Source organism: Artibeus jamaicensis, unplaced genomic scaffold (genome assembly GCF_021234435.1).
Source record: "Artibeus jamaicensis isolate MK-2021 breed Jamaican fruit bat unplaced genomic scaffold, CSHL_Jam_final contig_700, whole genome shotgun sequence".
NCBI lineage: Eukaryota > Metazoa > Chordata > Mammalia > Chiroptera > Phyllostomidae > Artibeus > Artibeus jamaicensis.
Genome location: NW_026521930.1, coordinates 5,954,540 through 5,975,134, shown reverse-complemented (window position 1 = coordinate 5,975,134; position 20,595 = coordinate 5,954,540). Strand labels below are relative to the sequence as shown.

At 42.2% G+C, this 20,595-nt stretch overlaps 1 protein-coding gene and 1 pseudogene across 4 annotated transcripts in view; one reads left to right on the top strand and one right to left on the bottom strand.

Annotated features, from left to right (window-relative positions):
- Positions 1-6,507: 6,507 nt before the first annotated feature.
- Positions 6,508-7,062, bottom strand: LOC119041130 (60S ribosomal protein L13a-like; annotated as a pseudogene).
- A 4,298-nt stretch (positions 7,063-11,360) lies between these two features.
- The window catches only part of SRCAP (Snf2 related CREBBP activator protein), a 34,925-nt gene continuing 25,690 nt past the window's right edge, over positions 11,361-20,595 (top strand). For 2 of the 4 annotated variants that reach the window (XM_053671500.1, XM_037134294.2), the window contains exons 1-6: positions 13,708-13,848; positions 15,237-15,488; positions 17,071-17,256; positions 17,486-17,626; positions 19,533-19,755; positions 19,871-20,148. In XM_053671500.1, the coding sequence (XP_053527475.1) occupies positions 13,795-13,848; positions 15,237-15,488; positions 17,071-17,256; positions 17,486-17,626; positions 19,533-19,755; positions 19,871-20,148 (1,134 nt within the window). In that variant the 5' untranslated portion in view covers positions 13,708-13,794. Of the gene's footprint in view, positions 11,490-11,612; positions 11,634-12,926; positions 13,001-13,585; positions 13,849-15,236; positions 15,489-17,070; positions 17,257-17,485; positions 17,627-19,532; positions 19,756-19,870; positions 20,149-20,595 lie in introns of those variants that run through there. The other 2 variants (XM_037134289.2, XM_037134293.2) reach the window with 2 other exon arrangements.

Below are 20,595 nucleotides of genomic sequence, written 5' to 3'. Positions count from 1 at the left end.
TGTTCTTAGAGTCTACATATATCTGAGATCATACAGTATTTGTTTTCCTCTGTCTAACTTACTGTATTTAACATAATACCTTCAAGGTCCATCATTGTCACAAATGGTAGAATTTCCTCTTTTTAATGGTTGGATATCATTCCATCGTATCTTGTACCATGACTTTTTTATTTATTCATCCACTAATTAACACTTAGGCTGTTTCTATGCTTGGCCATTGTAAATAGTGCTTCACTGAACATGGGGTTGCAGATATCTTTTCAAATTAGCGTTTATATTTTCTTTGGATCTATTCCCAGAAGTGGAATGACTGGATCATATAGTAGGTTTAAAAAAAAAAATTTGTTTTCCATGGTGGCTGTTCCACCAACAGTGTAGAGGGGTCTACTTTTTTCCACATCCATGTCAGCATTTATTATCTCTTGTCTCTTTTTTTTTTTAAGGTCTTATTTATTTATTTTTAGAGAGAGGGGAAGGGAGGGAGAAAGAGGGAAAGAAGCATCAATGCGTGAGAGATACATTGATTGCTTCTCGCATGTCCCCACCCGGGGACCTGACCTGCAACCCAGGCATGTGCCTTGACTGGGAATCAAACCAGTGACCCTTTGGTTCACAGGCTGGCACTCAATCCACTGAGCCACACCAGCCAGGGGTCTGGTTATTTTTTTAATGATTTTTAATTTTTCAATTGCAGTTGACATACGGTATTATATTAGGTGTACAACATAGTGATTAGACATTTATAGAACTTATGAAGTGATTATCCCAGTAAGTCCAGTACTTATCTGACACCACACATAATTATTACAATATTATTGACCATATTTTTTATGCTGTACTTTACATCCTCGTGACTATTTTTATAACTGTTAATTTGTACTTGTTAATCCCTTTGCCTTTTCACCCATCCTCCGACCTCCCTACCATCTGGCAACCATCAATATGTTCCCAGTATCCATGTACTTGTTTGTTTTATTTCTTTTGTTTTTTAGATTCCACTTATAAGTGAAATCATATGATATTTGTGTTTCTCTGTCTCACTTAATTCACTTAGCATAATACCCTTTAGGTCCATCCTAAAGGGTAGTTACAAATGGCAAAATTTCACTCTTTTTAATGGCCGGGCAATATTTCACTGTATATATGTACCACATTCTTTATCCATTTGTCTATTAATGGGCACTTGGGTTGCTTTACATCTTGGCTATTGTAAATAATGCTGCAGTGAACATAGGAATACAGGTATGTTTTCAAATTAGTGTTTTGGATTCCTTTGGATAAGTACCCATAAGGAAGTTTATATTTTATTTTTATTTTTGATTTAATCTTCATTGTTTTTTCCATGACTATTCAGTCCCCTTGGTGGTTGTTTTTAATTTTTCTAGGAACCTCCCTACTGTTTTCCATAGTGGTTATATCAATTTACAATCCCACCAACAGTGCAAGAGGGCTTCCTTTTCTCCACATCCTCACCAACACTTGTTGTTTGGTGATTTATTGATGATAGCCATTCTGACAGGTGTGAAGTAGTATCTCGTTGTGGTTTTAATTTGCATTTCTCTTATGATCAATGAAGTCGAGCATCTTTTCATATATCTGTTTGACATCTGTATGTCTTTGTTGGAGAAAGGTCTGGTCATGTCCTCTGCCCATTGTTTTTTCTTTTTATGTGTGTGTGTGTGTGTGTGTTAAGTTGTATGGGTTCTTACATATTTTGAATATTAACCCCTTAGCCAATGTATCGTTGGTGAATATATCCTCCCACTCAGTAGGTTGTCTTTTTGTTTTGTTGATGGTTTCCTTTGCAGTGCAAAAACTTTTAAGTTTAATGTAGTTCCAATTGTTTATTTTTTCATTTGTTACCCTTGCCTGAGGAGACATGTCCAAAAACAAAAAAAAATGTTATGAGCAATGTCACGGAGCTTACGGTGCATATTTTTTTCTAAGAGTTTTATGATTTCACATATTTCAGTCTTTATGTCTTTAATACATTTTGTGTTTATTCTTGTATATGGTAGAAGAAAGTGGTCTAGTTTCATTTTTTTGCATGTGTCTGTCCAGTTTTCCAAACACCATTTACTGAAGTTATTGTCTTTACCCCATTGTATAGTCTTGCCTCCTTTGTTATAGATTAATTGATCACATAGGTGTGGATTTATTTCTTGGTTATTTTGTTCCATTGAACTATGTATGTTTTCAGGTTAGTGCTGTGCTATTTTGATTACTATAGCCTTGTAGAATAGTTTGACATGAAGTAGCATGATAGCTCCAACTTTGTTCTTCTTTCTCAAGATTGCTGTGGCTATTTGGGGGTCTATTCTTGTTCCATATACACTTGAGGATTATTTGTTCTAGCTCTGTGAAAAATGTCATTGTGCCCTGGCTGATGTGGCTCAGTGGACTGAGTGCTGGTGTGAAAACCAAAGGGTTACAGGTTGGGTTCCTAGTCAGGGCACATGCCTGGGCTGAGGGCCAAGTTAGGTCACTAGTGGGGGGTGTGTGAGAGGCAACCACATACTGATGTTTCTCTCCTTCTCTTTCTCCCTCCCTTCCCCTCTGTCTAAAATAAATAAATAAAATCTTAAAAGAAAAGAAAAATTTCACTGGTATTTTGATAGGAATTGGAGTGAGTCTGTAAATTGTGTTGCATAGTATGGGCATTTTTGAAAAGATATTTATTTATTTATGAGAGAGGGGAGAGAAATAGAAGGAGAGAAACATGATGTGTGAGAGATACATCAATCTGTTTCCTCTTGCATCCTCCCACCTGGGAACCTCGCCCAAAATCCAGACATGTGCTCTGACTGGGAATTGAACCAGCAACATTTTGGTCCACAGACTAGTACTCAGTCCACTGGGTTATACCAGCCAGGGCAGTATGGACATTTTAATGATGTTAATTCTTCCTATGCATGAGTGCAGTATAGCTTTGTGTTTATTGTATCTTCTTTAATTTTTTCCTTCAATGTCTTATAGTTTTCTGACCTCAAGTCTTTACTTCCATAGTTAAATTTATTTCTAAGTATTTTATTCTTTTTCATGCAGTTGTAAATAAGATTGTTTTCTTAATTTGTTTAACAGTTAATTATTGGTGTATAAAAATGCAACAGATTTCTGAATATTAATTTTGTATTTTGTTACTTTAGTAAGTTCATTTATTATAATAGTTTTTGGTGGCTCTTTAGGATTCTCTCTGTATAAAATCTTGTCTTTGTAATAATGGTTGTTTTAATCGGTGTGAGTTGATATCTCATTCTAGCTTTTTTTTGGTAAAGTTTTATTTTCTTATTTATTGATTTTAGAGAGAGAGGAAGGGTTGATTCCTGTATGTGCTCTGACCTAGATCAAACCTGTAACCTTGGTGTATAGGGATGACACTCTAACCAACTGAGCTACCTGGCAGGGGCATCATTCTCGTTTTAATTTGCATTTCCCTAATCACCTATGATGTTGAGCATATTTTCATGTTAGCTTTTCATATTCCTTCTTTGAAAAAATGTCTATTCAAGTCCTTTGCCCATTTTTAAAAATGGGTTATTCGGGTTTTTATTTACTTATTTTTGCTATTTAGTTATATGAGTCCTTTGTGTATTTTGGATATTAAGCCTTTATCAGGTATATGCCAAAGCTTTTTTATTTATCCATATACTGAAGGGCATCTTGGTTGCTTACAAGTTTTGGCAATCACGAATAAAACTGCTATCTTATTGCTCCACATCTTTGTCAGTATTTGGTACTATCAGTATTCTGGATTTTGGCCATTCAAATACATATGTAGTGGTATCTCATTGTTATTTTTATTTGCATTTTCCTGATAACATATAATGCGGAGCATATTTTTATATGTGTATTTGCCATCTGTATGTCTCTTGTCTGTTAGGGTTCTTGGCCCATTTTTAATTGGCTTGTTTTCTTATTGTTGAAGTGTTTTTTGTTTTTTTTTTCATTGCTTTTAGAGGAAGGGAAGGAGAAACATTGATGTGAGGGACTCATTGATTGGTTACCTCCCACACGTGCCTGGACTGGGGATCCTACATGCTAGGACAAGGGATCTGATCTGCAAGCTAGGTATGTGCCCTGACTGGGAATCAAACCGGCAACTCTTTGGTTATGGGATGATGCTTCAACCAAGCCACACCAGCCAGGGCATTATTATTGACTTTTACGAGTTCTTTGTACAAGGGGAGATCTCCCCGCCAAAACTGAAATTATCTTCTGGAGGGTGGGCCCCTTGTAGTACAGGCTTCTCCCAATAGCTGAGTATTCTGGGAACCCATCTGTGTCGGCATACTAGCTGGAGTTGTTGTGAGAGGCTGCCTTTGGCTTCAGTGAATTTTTTTGAAGACTCTTTCAACACGTTTGCCCATTTTGTGATGCGTGATATATAAGCAAACCTGCCCACATCTCACTGGGTGTTCAGCAGTTTTTGACCAAAACCAGTATGACCTTCTATGCCTCGCCCTCCCTATTCACCCAATCTCACTCTGAGCAATTTTTTTTTTGTTTCCCTGGATGAAAAAAGTCCTCAAAGGGAAACACTTTGCTGATGTGATAGAGGTGAAACCAAAAACTGGCAGAAGCACTAAAAAGCATTAAAATCGACACATTCAAAACTGTTTTGAGCAGTGGAAAAAAATGTGTCGCTAGGTATATTGCATCAAATGGAGAATACTTTGAAGGTGACTGATGTTTAAACATGTAAGAATAAGTTTATTTATTTTATAAATAAATTTTGAAGGTTTTTTCGGCCATCCCTCATATGCGTATTTTGGATAAGTCCTTTATGAGATATATTGTTTACCAATATTGTCTCCTAGTATAGTCTGTGCCTTGTCTTCTCATTTTCTTGACATTATGTTTGGCAGAGCAGAAGTTTTAAAATTTGTTTTTTAAAGATTGTATTTATTTATTTTAGAGAGAGGGGAGTGAGGGAGAAAGAGAGGGAACGAAACACTGGTGTGTAAGAGAAACATCAACTAGTTGCCTCTTGCATGCTTCAAACTGGGGACCTGGCCCACAACCCAGGTGCATGCCCTGACTGGGAATCAAACCAGTAACCATTTGGTTTGCAGGCCAATATTCAATCCACTGAACCACACTAGCCAGGGCCAGAAATTTTTAATTTTTAATGAAGTCCTCCTTGTCAATTACTTCTTTCATGGGCCATTCCTTTAATATTGTATCTAAAAAGTTATCGTCATCATATCCAAGGTTAGCTAGGTTCTTTTCTGACCTGTACTTTCTCCTGTTATTTTATAAAAGTTTTATAGCTTTGCGCTTCACATTTAGGTCTCTGCTCCATTTTGAGTTAATTTTTGTGATGAGTGTAAGGTTCGTGTGTAGATTAATTTTTTTTGCATGTAGATGTCCAGTTGTTGCAGTATTGTTTGTTATGAAGACTGTCTTTGCTCTATTGTATTGTCTTTGTTCTTTTGTTGAAGCGCAGTTGATTATGCTTATGTGGATCTACTTATAAGCTCTTTACTGTGTTTCTTTGATCTGTCTAGTCTCCCACCAATATCACACTGTCTTGATTACTGCACCTTTATAATAAGTCTTTTCCTTTAAAAATAATTTATTAAAATAATTTATTCTTTTCTGATCACAAGGTACAGGAATGTGAAAGAGCCACTCCATGTAACTCCATGGCTGTAACTCCATGGCTGGCCATCCCAGTCCATGCATTTGTAAATATTCTTTTACAACACCAGGTTCGTCCTGCCCCCAAGCTTTCACTCACATCCTAAACAGCTGCAGAGTATAGTACCTGATCATGTGGGAAGTTTAAACTTGAGTTTTCCAGCTTACTTGTAAATACTGAAACTGAACTAGCTTTTCCAATTTTTATTTCCTAAAACTCTCATGAATGAATAGGTCATAGGAAATTATGCCATACAGCTCTTAGAGCCACTTAAACTTTTTTTCAAAAAAGATTTTATTTATTTTTGGAGAGAAGAAAAAGAGAGAAACATCAATGTGTGGTTGCCTTTTGAGCACCCCCTATTGGGGACCTGGCCTGCAATCCACGCATGTGCCCTGATTGGGAATTGAACCTGTGACCATTTGGTTCACAGGTAGACACTTAATCCACTGAGCCATACCAGCCAGGGCTAAACTTTTTTTAAAAAAGATTTTATTTGTTTATTTTTAGAAAGAGAGGGAGAGAGGGAGAAAAGGAGAGAAACATCGATGTGTGGAAGAAACAACAATTGGTTGCCTCTTGCATGCCCTCCAACCGGGGACCTAGCCTGCAACCCAGGAGCGTGCCCTGACTGAGAATTGAACTATTGCCCTTTCGGTTCACAGGCCAGCACTCATCCCACTGAGCCACACCAACCAGGGTACCACTTAAACTTTTAAACAGCAGTGACTAAGGCCTCTTCTGTGTTCCCAGCTTCTAAGGCCCAGGGTACAACAGCCTCTGGGAGTCTCCTACATCCTAGGGTGGCCACGGAGCAAGGGCATGCCAGGACAAGCAGGAGGAATTAACAATCAATTTTATTGGGTTCAGACCAAGAGTCCACAAGTCTCAATGACCTCTGTGTACGTCGGTTTTGTTCTCCGTGTTCTTTTCAGCCTATTCTGTAGCCTCATGAACTACTTTTTCTTCTGGTAATGGATCTTGGCCTTCTCCTTCCTCTTCTCCAGAGCGGCTATGACTGCCTGGTACTTTCACATGGGCCAGGCGCCCTAGGGAGGCAAACTTCACCATTCGCTTTTTCTTGACATAGGGTGGTGGTATCCCATCAAACACCTTGAGGCAGTTGGAGGTGGCCTGGCCTCAGCTAGGCTTGTTGAGCAGCACGCCTCCTTGCAGGGTCCACCAAAAGATGAAGCTGGGGGCTTGGAGGTGAAAAAGGCTGTGGGATGGGTTGGTGTTCATCTGTTCATGGAGGCCAGGTAGTTCAACCTGTCTTTGTGGAAATTGCTGGAAATGATGATGCCCTCACAGAGCACAACCACTACCTTCCAGCCCCAGCAGTACTGCTAGGCCACAGTGGCCGCTGGGCAGCCCAGGAGAGGGCCTCAGCCACCAAGCATCAGCACCTGCCCCTCCACCATCCTCCTTGGCAGCTGCCTAGGAAAGCTATAGTACATTTTGATGTCAGATTGTGTCAGTGTTTCAATTTTGCTCTCCTTCAATACTGTGTTGGCTATTCTGGGTCTTTTGCTCCTGTGTACCAACTTTAGAATCAGTTCATTGATATCCACAAAACAACTTGCTGAGATTTTTATTGTGATTGCATTACATTAAATCTATAGACCAAGTAGGAGAGAAGAACTGACATCTCGATGACCTTGTCTTCATCATTTCTCATTCAACCAAAATTTTATTTGTAAAATCGAACCAACAATCTCTTCCTCACAAGATTGTTTCAAAAGTTCATCATTAATTCAGTAATTATTTAGAAAGCACTGAGAACTCTGTGATAATGTTCCTATTCTCAAGGAGGATATCTTTTTTGGGGGGGAGAAGGGGATAGACAATAAACAAGCATACAGAGAAGCTAATAATTTCAGGTAAGTGAAGAAAGCATGTGATAGACTGACTGGCAGGGAAACGGCTACTAAGTATCAGGAAACCTTTCCAAGGAGGCAATGTTTGAACTATGACTTTCATGAAAAGGGAGAGCTAGCCATGAAAAAAAAATTCATACAAAAAAGATGAGAGCTCTGGAAGCAGCAGAAATGAACTCGATGAAAGGTTTGTAGAAGGGCATGGTGACTATAGTATAGTGAGCAAGAGGTAAGTGAAGTAAAAAAAGTAGACAGGGGTTATATATAACCTGTAGAGTTATTTAATAAAAAAGATTTTATTTTAAATTTATTTTTAGACAGATGGGAAGGGAATGAGAAAGAGAGGGAGAGAAACATCAATATGTGGTTGCCTGTCATGCATCCTCCACTGGGGTGCTGGCCTGCAACCCAGGCATGTGGCCTGATTGGGAATTGAACCAGCGACCCTTTGGTTCGAAGGCCACACTCAATCCACTGAGCTGCACCAGCCAGGGTGAGTTATTTTATTTTTAAGATTTAAGCATAAAAAACATGCTGCAAGGTACATAAAGTGTATAAGATTTTTAAAAATTATTTATTTTTAGAGAGAAGGGAAGAGAGGGAGAAAGAGGAAGAGACATCAATGTGTGATTACCTCTTGCACACCCCCTACTGGGGACCTGGCCTGCAACCCAGGCCTGTGCTCCGACTGGGAATTGAACTGACAATCCTTTGGTTCACAGTCCAGCAACTCAATCCCCTGAGCCACATCAGCCAGGGTGAAAGGGTATAAATTTTAAGTGCACAGCTCAGTGAATGCTTGTATCTGTACAAACCCATGGATGTAAGTAACTTCATGCAGATTACAACATAGAACAGAGGTCAGGAAACTTTTTTGGTAAAGGGTCAGACAGAAGATAGTTTAGGCTTTGTAGGCCTTTAATTTTGGTTACACCTACTCAGCTTTGTTACTGAAGCAGGAAAGAAGCCATAGACGCTATGTAAGTAGATGGACACGGTTGGGTTTCAATAACCCTTTAGTTAAGAACACTGAAATTTAGCCCTGGCTGGTGTAGCTCAGTGGATTGAGCGCGGGCCTGCGAACCAGAGTATTGCGGTTCAATTCCCAGTTCAGGGCACATGCCTGGGTTGCAGGCCAGTTCTCAGGAGGGGACGCATGAAAGGCAACCACACACTGATGTTTCTCTCCCTCTCTCCTTCCCTTACACTCTAAAGATAAATAAATAAAATCTTAAAAAAAAAACACTGAAATTTGAATTGGATAAAATTTTCATGTACCACAAAATATTGGTCATATTTTGATTTTTCCTCAATCACTTGAAAATGTAAAAACCATTCTTAGCTTGGGGGCTGTACAAAAACAGGTAGTGGACAGGACTTGCTTGTCCTTTGGGCCATAGCTTACCAACTCTTGATATAATTCATTTTCTATATCCCCCCTTTCCCTTATAGTTGTTGCTATGATTGTTATCACCATCAATTAATTTTGCCTGTTCCTGAACTTTAAACAAATGGATATCATATGCATATGCTCTTATGTTTGGCTTCTTCAGCTCATAATTAATGTCTGTCCTGTGATGATTTAAGTGGACTAAGATGCCATTTGGAGGTTTTAAGTTACAGAGAAACCTGATCTAACTTACATGAAAAGGACACTGGTTGCTGTATGAATAATGGAGTAAAGGGAAACGGGAGTGGAAGTGGGAAGCCCTATCAAGAGGTGATGGTGAGTGGACCAGGGTGATAGTCATGGAGATAGAAGAGAGATTTGGATTTGAGTTTGAGATTATATATCTAATACCAATTATTTTTTAAAGTATTATAAGGCAAGTAGCTCACAATAAGAAATTTCCTGGATAATCTGAGGCTGGCATAGTGAATTTTCATGTATAATCTATGTCCCTACACTCAAGGGAGTAATAATCCTTTTTGGAGTAGTGTGGGCAGACCATGAATCCAGACACAATTCAATCAGTGCTTTAAGAAGCCTAGAGGGATTTGGAGGAACAAATAGGAAGGACACGGGGACGAGAACTAAGGGGGGTGGAAATGGGAGGGAGGTGGAGAGCACGGGGGGGGGGGGGCTGGGATGGGAGAAATAGACAAAAAACTGTACTTGCAAAATAAATAAAATTAAAAAAAATAAAATAAGAAAGAGCATATAGGAAGTAGAAATAAAGTGTTTTGCACACAGAAAAATAAATAAATTCTTTATTATGATTAAAAAAAAAAAGAAGCCTAGGAAGCTGTGGGAGCCAGAAGGGGTATTACAGCAGCCTGCAGTTGCTCAATAGAGATTACTTGGGGGTTGTGGCCCTTGAGCTAAATTTTAAAGAATAGTTAAAAAAAGACGAAAAGATGTATGGGAAGACCAAGAGATGTAAGATCTCTTGGAAGCTTGGGAAGGTTCTATTTTGGAATCTCAAATGTATAAACCTGGGCTTAAAAAAAAAAGACTTTGAACTGGTCCTCAATGGATGGGCATTCATCTACTTATTCAATCAAGAAAACCACTCCTGGGTGCTTCTATGTGCCTTGAGGCTCCACGAGACGTCACAGGGAGCAAACTGGCAGCCTTTGGGCTGAATGTGACCCTTACATGTATTTTGGCCCACATTTCTATGGGTGACTGGAATAGTGGTTTGAATAGTGGCTGTTCTTCAGGACGGAGCATATGGTCTCCTGTTTTTCAAATTCCTTACTTGCTTCTCTTCACTTTATTTACAATTCTTCCTGGTCCTTTTAGGTTTTTGAGTTCTCAACCCCTGCTTTTTGTTGTAGGAAAAATAGGACTTCAAGTCAATGACACAAAGAGAAAATGATTAACATTTTGAGTAGAATAGGTAAGAGGCATATATTTATTTATTTTTAGAGAGGGGAGGGAGAGAAATATCAGTGTGTGGTTGCCTCTCACACACCCTCTACTGGGAACCTGGCCTACAACCCAGGCATGTGCCCCCACCGGGAATTGAACTGATGACCCTTTGTCAATCCACTGATCTACACCGGCCAGGGCAGAAGACGTAATAGTTAACTTGAGTGGATGAAGAGATGAGAGCTTTTTCAGGGCTTCCTAAACTGGCTCCTACGGTGGGCTTTTGTGAGAGTGTGAGCACTCGTATACGACTTTGACTGTTTGGCATGAATCTTAAAGCTTTAGGCTCTGTCACTGTTAATCTATGAGCCTCAGTTCATTTGTAAAATGGAATATTGGTGAGATTAAAGAAGACAATCAGTGCACAAAGTGACCTCAGGAGAATGTAACATTATTATTATATTCTGGGGTTAGGGTATGGATTCTCAAAGGGGTTCTTAACCTAGAAGTTGGCGAACACATGGCACAGGTGCTTGGGAGCTATTGGGAATACCATGCGTAAATCGAAGCGGCTCTCTGTTAAAACCCAGGCTTCACTGCTAACTTCCTGAAAATTCCTGACAAATCGTTTCAGTTTTCTAGGTAATGTGTTAAACATGGGGGAACTGGTCCCACTTGACAGCCGCAATGAAGCCCCCACGATAGCTTCTGTGGTAGGGGGCAGGCGGGGCAAACGCGAAGACTCCAGGACTACACCTCCCAGCCTTCCTTGCGCTTCGGATAGCGCCCTACGCTAACACGCGAGCCTCTCCGCTTTCCCAACCTCCAGTTACGGTCTATCGCGAGAGGACGGGCCGCGCCAGCGGTAGCAATAGCCGTGGTGGTTGTGCTGGTGCTGCTGGTGGCGGCCGGGACGGCGGCGGCCATTTTGGTGAGGCCTCGGAAGCGGCGGCGGCGGCTCGCTGGGACTGCTGTCTCATTTTTCCCACTGACCGCCAGCACCTCTGTGGCGTGAGAGGAGGTAGTGGAAGCAAGGCGGTGGCTGTAGCTGCGGGCCCCAGGGGAATTTAAAGGCCGCAAAGTGGCTGCCAAGAGGGGGCCCTGCCCCCTCCTCTTCCGCGGGAAGGGGGTGGTGCGTACGCCCCCGAGGACGCAGGTAAGGAGAGGGAGACAAGATGGCCGACGCTCCTGAGTTCCCCCTCCCTTGACGGGTGACTGCGCGCGCATCATTCCGCCACCGCCTTCCCTCCCTCCTTCCCGGGGTGCTGCGCGCGCACCTTCGGCCAGGGCCCCGGGGCCGGTACGCGAGGCAGTCGGCGCGCGCCCTTAGAGACAGGTTAAGGGGGGGGCCAGGCCGGCCGGTGCTAGGCCCGGGCGCGTCTTTCTCCCTTCCCACCCGTCTGCGCACGCGTGCCTGAGCGAGCGAGCGACCCCTGAGAGGACGGACACAGGTGTGCTGCTGCCCGCCCACCGACCCCAGACCCGCTCAGGGGAGCGCGGGAAGAAGAAGGGGGGCGTGGGATAGGTAGTCGGGGCGTGTGCCCACCGTATCTAGTCAGATACCAGGACCTGGTGGCTCGAACCCTTCCTTAGCTCAGCCTTTCGCGGTTTGGTAGTGGGGGCTGCTCCCTCACGGGCAGGGGTAACAGGCTTCCCAGCCCTGTGACCCTTGTGTGCGTGGGTTTGGGTTCTAGCGGGAGCCCCTGGGCGATGCGCGCAGCCGACTGAGTCCGCCTCCAGCCGCGCACGCGCCGGCCCCTCCCCCACTTGGTCGCGCACGTTGGGTGGGGTGGGAGTCCAGGCGGAGGCGGGGCTATCTTAGGGCTAGTGGCAACTTGGGGCAGAGGTCAGGGGTCATGCTGGGTCAGGCTGTTGGGAAGGGTGAGAGACGGTAATGAAGCCTAGGGTTAAGAGTTCAAACAAGCTTTTTGGATTCCACTTAGCTTGTGTTTTGTGAATATTGAGGAGGAGGGAGTGAATCAAAGGCAGCACCGTGGTTAAGGAATTTCCTTAAACACTGGGGAAACACTTCCGGGCCTTGTGAGGGATAACCTTGCCTCTTTCCGGGCCATGGTTCGTCGCTAGGCGATCTTCCTCACATTTGATTGTTCCCCTCATGTTTCCCGCTGTAGTTCTTGTATTTGGGGAAGTGGCTAGTGGTGCAGGTATGAGAGAGTCAGGGGGCCCTTCCCTGGGGAAGGGTGGATTCGCCTGTGTTCTGTCCTCACTGGCAGGAGAGAAAGCTGCCAGCAGCCAGCACCTTTTTGAGGTTCTATATATGACTTTCTTCTTTATTTGTCATTTGTCCTTCATTCAGTAGTTGGAACCTTTTACAACTTTCCAAAAGGTTGGAACCTTTTAGGCTTTTTAAACTTTTTTTTTTTTTTTGCTTCCCTGCTCTTACCACCAGCCAGAATCTTGATTTGTTTTTATTTTTCTAAAATGAGAGCTTTCCTAATACTATAGTTTTTTCAGCCTTTGAACTGGGTTGGGTATGTTTAAAAGCCTCAAAAGTTGGTGTAAAGGCTTTGATGGATGCAGATATACGTGGATTGAGTCCTCACCGCTGTTTTTTTTCTCCCGATTGTTTCAGTTGTGATTCCCCTCAGTACGGCGGCACCGTGGAAGTACAGACTTTCACAGGGGGTGTGGTCTCAGCTCACACAGGTGAGGGTTCAGATATCATTATGTGACTGATGCTAATGGAGAGGTGTTTGAGATATAATGAGAGAAAGTGTAGTAATACTTCTGGATGGATGATAACATTGTAATGATAGAACTGGGACTGTGGATAGAGAAAGATGTTATCATACTAGCTCTACAAAGGAATAGCTTGTCCTCCATGGTTTTGGTATTAGATTTAAGTCTTCCTCCTACCACTTCTTACTGTGAACTTTTGCAAATCATTTGGTCTCTTTTTCTCCTGATTTCTTTCTAACTTGTAAAATATAGAAAGTATTAGAATATAATCTCCCTTTAGGTCAGGAATCATTTCTGCATGGCTCCTCAGTATGTAGAAGGAACTGAGTAAACATTTATTATGCCATAAGAAGTATCTCATTCATAAGGTAGATGTAAGGGTATAGAATACATCAAATAGGTACTAAGAAAAGTGTCTGACCCATAGTAGTTGCTCAAGAAATGCAGACTATAAAGACTGTTCATTTGTCTTTTTCAAGTGTTATCTCTGGCAATTTAAAAGATCCTTTAATATATTTAAATCCCATTTCTACTCTTTTTACCCTTCTTTAGGTGCTCCAGAGGCCAGTGGACCTGAGCGGAGGCTGGGACGCCCTAGTGGGCCCCGGGCCCTGGAAGGCGGGTCCCGGTGGCCTGTGGCCCAGAATGAGGCCAGCTCCCAGCATGCCCTGCAGCCGGACGCAAGCCCCTCGGCCAGCAGCAGTGGTGACAACGACCCAGTCGTTCTTCAGGCATCCAAAGAGGAGCCTGGGAGTGGGACCATGCAGAGCAGCCCCTCCCCTCCTCACCCCCAGCTTCCAATTCTGCAGACACAGGTTTGAAAGTGGGGAGAGTTCCTTCTCTGCTTCTGCTTTATGCTCTGCTGGCTCTGAGGCAGAAGAAATATGACAGGTCTGCCCTGGTCAGTGTGGCTCAGTGGATTGAGTGCCAGCCTACAAACCAAAGGGTCCCTGGTACGATTTCCAGTCAGGGCACAGGCCTGGGTTTTGGGCCAGGTTTCCAGTGTGGGGTGCACAAGAGGCAACTGCACATTGATGTTTCTTCCCCTCTTTTTCTCCTACCCTTTCCCTCTCTCTAAAAACAAATAAAATCTTTAAAAAAAAAAGAATATGACAGGTCTTAGCCATGTTTTTATGATCCTAGCAACCTGGGTACTGAGTTTAGAGAATCTCATATGAATTGTTAAGCCTGTTGGATACTTATATTGTACTTGGAATTAGTGTAATATTGTTCTTTGAGAGTATGGAAACTTCTTATTACCTGAAAAAGGTTGACTTAGGCCAGGTTGGAAAGGTGGGTTGGGACAACTTCTAAAACTGTGATTTGAAAATAGCTCAGTTTCTTTGGGTGGTTTGTCTGTGTGTAATGTTCATTCTTTTTTCATACCAAGAAGGTGGAGGGAGTAGGGGGGGAAACCATGGCTTTTTACACTAAACAGACCTATGTTTGTATACAGTAGGCTTTTGATGGTTATGGGTTTGATACTTAAATAATTAACTTGAGCAGTTGGGAAGTTTTGTGACATACAGTCTTATTTAGCTGAGTAGGAACTCGAGGGGCACATAGAAGCTTGCGTGCTGGAGTGAATTTTATGAGTTCCCTCACTATCCATACTTAAGTAAGACATTTTCCTTTACTTATTGCTTGTGAAGCACCTTGTAAAATAATAGGTGGGTGTTTGAGCACAGCACCCCTCCACCTGCCCTGCTTCCCCTCACACCTCCCCAGTAAAGGAAACTACCGAGACTGGTAATAAATATAAAAAGGGTTAGGTAATTTTTGATTTTTCAGACCTTTTGAATTTGGTGGTAGCTCAAATTTATTTTCATGGGTGACTGTCATACTTGCCATGAAAAGGAGGGAAAAATAGGGATTTATTTACGTAAGTGAGATCATTGGGTTCTGAAAGGCTCATTAAAATTTGAAGTCATAGACTATAGTATTGTTGAATGCTCACTGTCAGAGAATACTGTGCTGTAGTATTCTGTAATACTATTAGACTATAACTATTCTTGCATGCCAAGTTTCTGTAATAAGCTTGGTTCTGCCCTCTCAAAACACTTTATTAAAACCTTACCCCAAAGGTTTGTGTTTACAAAATGAGGTTAATACCTTACTTCAGAATTCTCTTCTTGTGAAATAATGTACTTTAAACTTTAGGTACAATACTAAGCATTTATTTTATCTTTTTCCTCTTTTCTAGATGGTGTCGGACGGCATGACAGGCAGCAATCCTGTTTCCCCTGCCTCATCCAGTTCCCCAGCCTCTAGTGGGGCAGGTGGCATCTCCCCCCAGCATATAGCTCAAGATTCCTCTCTGGATGGACCTCCAGGACCCCCAGATGGTGCCTCAGTATCCCTGGAGGGGCTCAACTTACTCCAGGTTGCTGACCTGGCTAGCAAGGGCCCAAAGTGGGAAAAGAGCCATGCTGAGATTGCAGAGCAAGCCAAGCATGTAAGTATAGAAAAGGCTTGTGAGGATTCTTGAGAGTCTTCTTCCCTGAACTCCATGGATATTTTACATTTCTTTTCTCATCATGTATGGGTTCTGCCTTAACGTACATGATCTTGAGTAAGTTGTTTAAACTCTGAGCTTCATTTTTTTTTTTCATAAGATAGGAATGATGTAATTGTCTATAGGCTGTTTGGTTTAAATCAAAGACATAAAAGTGCTTTGTGAGCTGGGAGGCTCTTAAGATTTACTGGTTGCCCTGGCTGGTATGGCTGGTTGGACATCATCCTGCAAACCAAAAGGCTGAGGGTTCAGTTTCTGGTCAAGACACATGCCTGGGTGTTGGGTTTAGTTCCCACTTGGAGCATGTGCAAGAGGCAACTGATCGATGTTTCTCACATTGATGTTTCTGTCTCTCTCTTTTTCTCCTCTCCTTTCCCTCCTCTCTGGGGTCAATAAAGAAAACAAATTTTTGAAAAAAGGGGAAAAAAAGGTTAACTGCTTTCTGCTTATTTGTCCAGTGGTAAGTGTGGTCCATGGGTCTACAGCATCAGCATCACCTAGAAACTTGGTAGAAATGCAATTTTTTTTTTTTAAACGCAAATTCTTAATGCCTCATTTCCACCTACCCATTTAAAACTAATGGGTAGGGCCCAGCAATCTGTCTTAAAAAGCACCTCAGATGATTCTGATGAATGCTCACATTTGAGAGCCATTGATCTATATGCCCATTTTTTAAATATTTTGTTCACCATCAGACCATTTAGTTCCCTGACAAACCTTTGGCTGTTATTTTTTCTCGATTAGTTTTTATAGGGACACAAGAATAATGAGGGCTGTTGTTTTATTTTTTAAGTCACCTCTGTTAAATGAAAAAAATTTAAAATGCCTTTTTTCCTCCTTACTAAATACAGAGTGGGGCAAAAGTAAGTAGTGGGTTTACAGTTCATAGGGAAAATAATACAGTAATAAACTGTTTCATATACTTAACAACTATAAACCTGTTTTTGCTCCACCCTGTATAGTCAATGTAGAAACAATGTCACTTTTTGGTTATAGTAATCACTGTTAATGTTTTGGTGTATAACTTTTTAGTATTTTTACAAAATACATTTTTCTAAAAATAGAACTTTTTGAAGGCAAACGAGATTGTGTAGGTTGGGCTTTATCATACTTCTAAACATGAACACATTCCTATGTAAGTAGAATTCTATGGTGATAAGAATCCTTGCATCTAGAGGCAGTAAAGAAACTTGTGCTCCTTGCTTCTCTGAGAAGTTCCCTTAGGATATGTTTGCCCAAGTCTTATTTGTATTCATGGAGAGTGGAGAAAGACATACTTTTAATTCTCAGCTTGTTAATACTTCCTGGCTATGTGATCTCAAGTAAATCACTAATCTCTTGATCTTTTTTTCACTCATTTGAAAAAGAATACCTACTTGTAGAATTGGTATGTGGACTTAAGTATAAAATACTCAGTGGAGCCAGTTCTTGTATATAGTCAGTGCTCAGTAATTCAGCCATGGCCATGAGGTGGAATATATGTCCAGTATATTCCTTGACTGACCTAGTTCTTCCTCAATAGGAGGCTGAGATTGAGACTCGGATTGCTGAGCTGCGGAAGGAGGGTTTCTGGTCACTGAAGAGGCTGCCTAAAGTTCCTGAACCTCCCCGCCCCAAAGGCCACTGGGACTATCTATGTGAGGAGATGCAGTGGCTCTCTGCGGACTTCGCGCAGGAGCGCCGCTGGAAACGGGGTGTGGCCCGTAAGGTATGTCTTCAACGGGGTCTACTTTCCATTTCTTTTCCAGGTTTGCTTTTTTTTTCATAGGTGGGTTGATTGAAAGGAAACCAAACAGAACAGTGTAGGATGCTTATTAATGCTTGTGCCCTCAAGAGGCAAGCTGGCTTCCCTGGTTTTCTGGCATTAATTATTTTCTTTGCTTTTGACTTGGGATCTGGCCTTGGAGTGCTTTTATACTGGTTTCTAATTTCCATAGGTTGTGCGAATGGTGATTCGGCACCACGAGGAGCAGCGGCAGAAAGAGGAACGGGCCCGGAGGGAGGAGCAGGCCAAGCTGCGCCGAATCGCCTCCACCATGGCCAAGGATGTCAGGCAGTTCTGGAGCAATGTGGAGAAGGTAGGGAGCAGGGATTGGGAAGGTAGATCCCTTGGGTTTGGTTGATGGGTAGCGGGTAGCATGGAAGCAGGAATGATCAAAGTTTGTGAGTAAACGAATATTATAATTTCATGCAACTCTAATGACATTTCTATTGTGCTTTGGACCTTTTTTTCATTAAGTGCTGTGAAGAAAAAATAAGTACAGCGGAAGTGGGCTCTGTCTTTGGGGATAGTTTTAAATTTTCATTTTTTAATTATAGTTGGCATTCAATATTACATTGGTTTCAAGTGTACAACATAGTGGTCAGGTATCTATATAACTTATAAAGTGATCTCTTAATAAGTTCAACACCACCTTGACATCATACATAGTTATTAAAATGTTATCAACCATATTCTCCATGCTGTACTTTACATACCCATGATTATTTTATAATTGCAGTTTGTGCTTCTTAATCCTTTCATCTTTATCACCCAGCCCCCCTAAAGCTCTCCTTTCTGTCATGTATCAGCTCTCTGTAGCTATAAGTCTGCTTCTGGTTTTTTGTTTTTTACTTTAGGATTTTATTTATTTATTTTTAGAGGTAGGGGAAGGGAGGGAGAAAAACATCAATGTGTGGTTGCTTCTCACGTCCCACCTGGGGACCTGGCCTACAATCCAAGCATGTGCCCTGACTTGGGATTGAACCAGAGACCCTTTGGTTCACAGGCTGGCAGTCAATCCACTGAATCATACCAGCCAGGGCTGCTTCTGTTTTGTTTGCCTATTTTATTTTTTTCTATTCCACATGTAAGTTAGATCATGTGGTATTTGTCTTTCTCTGTCTGACTACCGCACTCAGCATAATATTCTTTGTCAGTCTGTGTTGTCACAAATGGCAAGATTTTGTTCTTTTTTATGCCTCAGTAATATTTTATGCCTTAGTAATACATACCACATCTTTGTTATCCCTTTGTCTATCAAAGGACACTTGGGTTGCTTTGTATCTTGGGTATTGTAAATAATGCTACAGTGAATACGGGTGCTTATATTCTTTAGAATTAATGTTCCAGGTTTATTTGGATAAATTCCCAGAAGTGGGATTACTGGGTCCCACTTGGTAGTTTTATTTTTAATTTTTTAAGGAACCGCCATACTGTTTTCCCATAGTGGCTGCACTAGTTTGCAATCCCAGCAGTGCACAAGTGTTCCCTTTTCTTCACTTCCTCACTAACACTTTGTGTTGATTTGTTGATCATGGCCATTCTCGACAGGTGTGAGGTGATAGCTCATTGTGGTTTTAATTTACATTGGTCTGATGATTAGTGGCCTTCTGTGTTTCCTCTTTAAAGAAATGTCTATCAGGTTCCCTGACCATTTTTGGAGGGGATTGTTAGTAGGACTGACTGGCTCCTCTAGGCCATCTGTTCTTTATAGGGCATTCAACATGCATTTTCCAATACCTATTTGTACCATCAAAGTTCTCATTAATTAATTTGTTCATGTATGCTAACTTGCTGCTGTTTCTCAAGAATTACCTGGCTTCTTTCTATATTTTCGGTCTTTTGTGCTCTGCCATTCCTTTTCTTCTCCTCTGCGCTTCAAACTGTTTCTCCTTTTGCACATCCCTATCCATTAATACCTGGGTTTCTAATGCTGGGAATGGCTTTCTCCTCATTTGCACTTAGGGAAGAGCAATTTAGGCTTTCAGATCAGTTCCAGATACATTTGCAAATGTTTCTCTGTTGCCTGAAGCTAAGTTGACTCCTCTCTCCCTTTGCTCCCTTTTGTGTTTTCCTCAGAAGCACCCTTAAGGTTATTTAGTTCTTCCTTCTAAAAAGCTAGTCTAGGGTCGAGAATAAAGAAGTATTCCCTAAATGTTGAGTAAAAGAGTGCATGAATATAAGATTATTTTGGTAAACCATTCATAGCATGCTTGTGGCAGGTGGTGCAATTCAAGCAACAGTCCCGGCTGGAGGAAAAGCGCAAAAAAGCTCTGGACCTACACCTGGACTTCATTGTGGGGCAAACTGAAAAGTACTCAGACCTTCTGTCTCAGAGCCTCAACCAACCTCTAGCCTCCAGCAAAGCTGGCTCCTCCCCTTGCCTTGGCTCTTCCTCGGCTGCCTCTAGTCCTCCACCCCCAGTTTCCCAGCTGGATGATGAAGGTGTGTGTCCTCTTTGGCTCTGCTACTCTTCCTCATGTACCCTTTCAAGAGCTGAAAACCCACCCTGTGGCTTGCAGGGGACCGTGGACTTTGTGACCTTGTTCTCCTGCTATAGATGGGGACTTCCAGCCCCAAGAGGAGGAGGAAGAAGATGATGAGGAGACGATTGAGGTTGAAGAACAACAGGAAGGCAATGATGCAGAGACCCAGAGGCGTGAGATTGAGCTGCTTAGACATGAGGGAGAACTGCCACTGGAAGAGCTGCTCCGTTCCCTTCCCCCTCAGCTGCTAGGAGGGCCTTCCAGCCCTTCAGGAACCCCATCATCTCATGATAGTGACACCCGAGATGGGCCTGAAGATGGTGGTGAGGAAGAGCCCTCTCAAGCACTGAAGGTATGGGCAGAAGGGGTAGAGGGAGGGCTGAGGGGGACAGGGGGAGAGATTCTCAGATGGAATTCTGGTCTATAAGGTGTTGTTTTCAGGAGTTCTCCTTGGTTAAAGGTAATTTTGGGGTTCTCATTTGGGGATGGATAGGGAAGAATCTGCATTTGGGGCAAGTTGCAGTCTGGGCAGTTTTTAATGCTGTAGTGGAAAAGTGTACTGTACTCTGCTTTTGTAAAAAGATTTTATTTATTTGTTTATTTTTGGCCAGATGAGAAGGGACAGAGAAAGAGAGGGAGATAAAAACATTGATATGGGAGGGAAATGTCGATCAGTTTCTTCTCCTGCAGCCCCAACTCCCCAGTTGCTGGCCCGCAACCTAGGTGTGTGTCCTGATCAGAAGTTGAACTGGTGACCTTTCAGTTTGCAGGATGACACCCAACTTACTGAGCCACACTA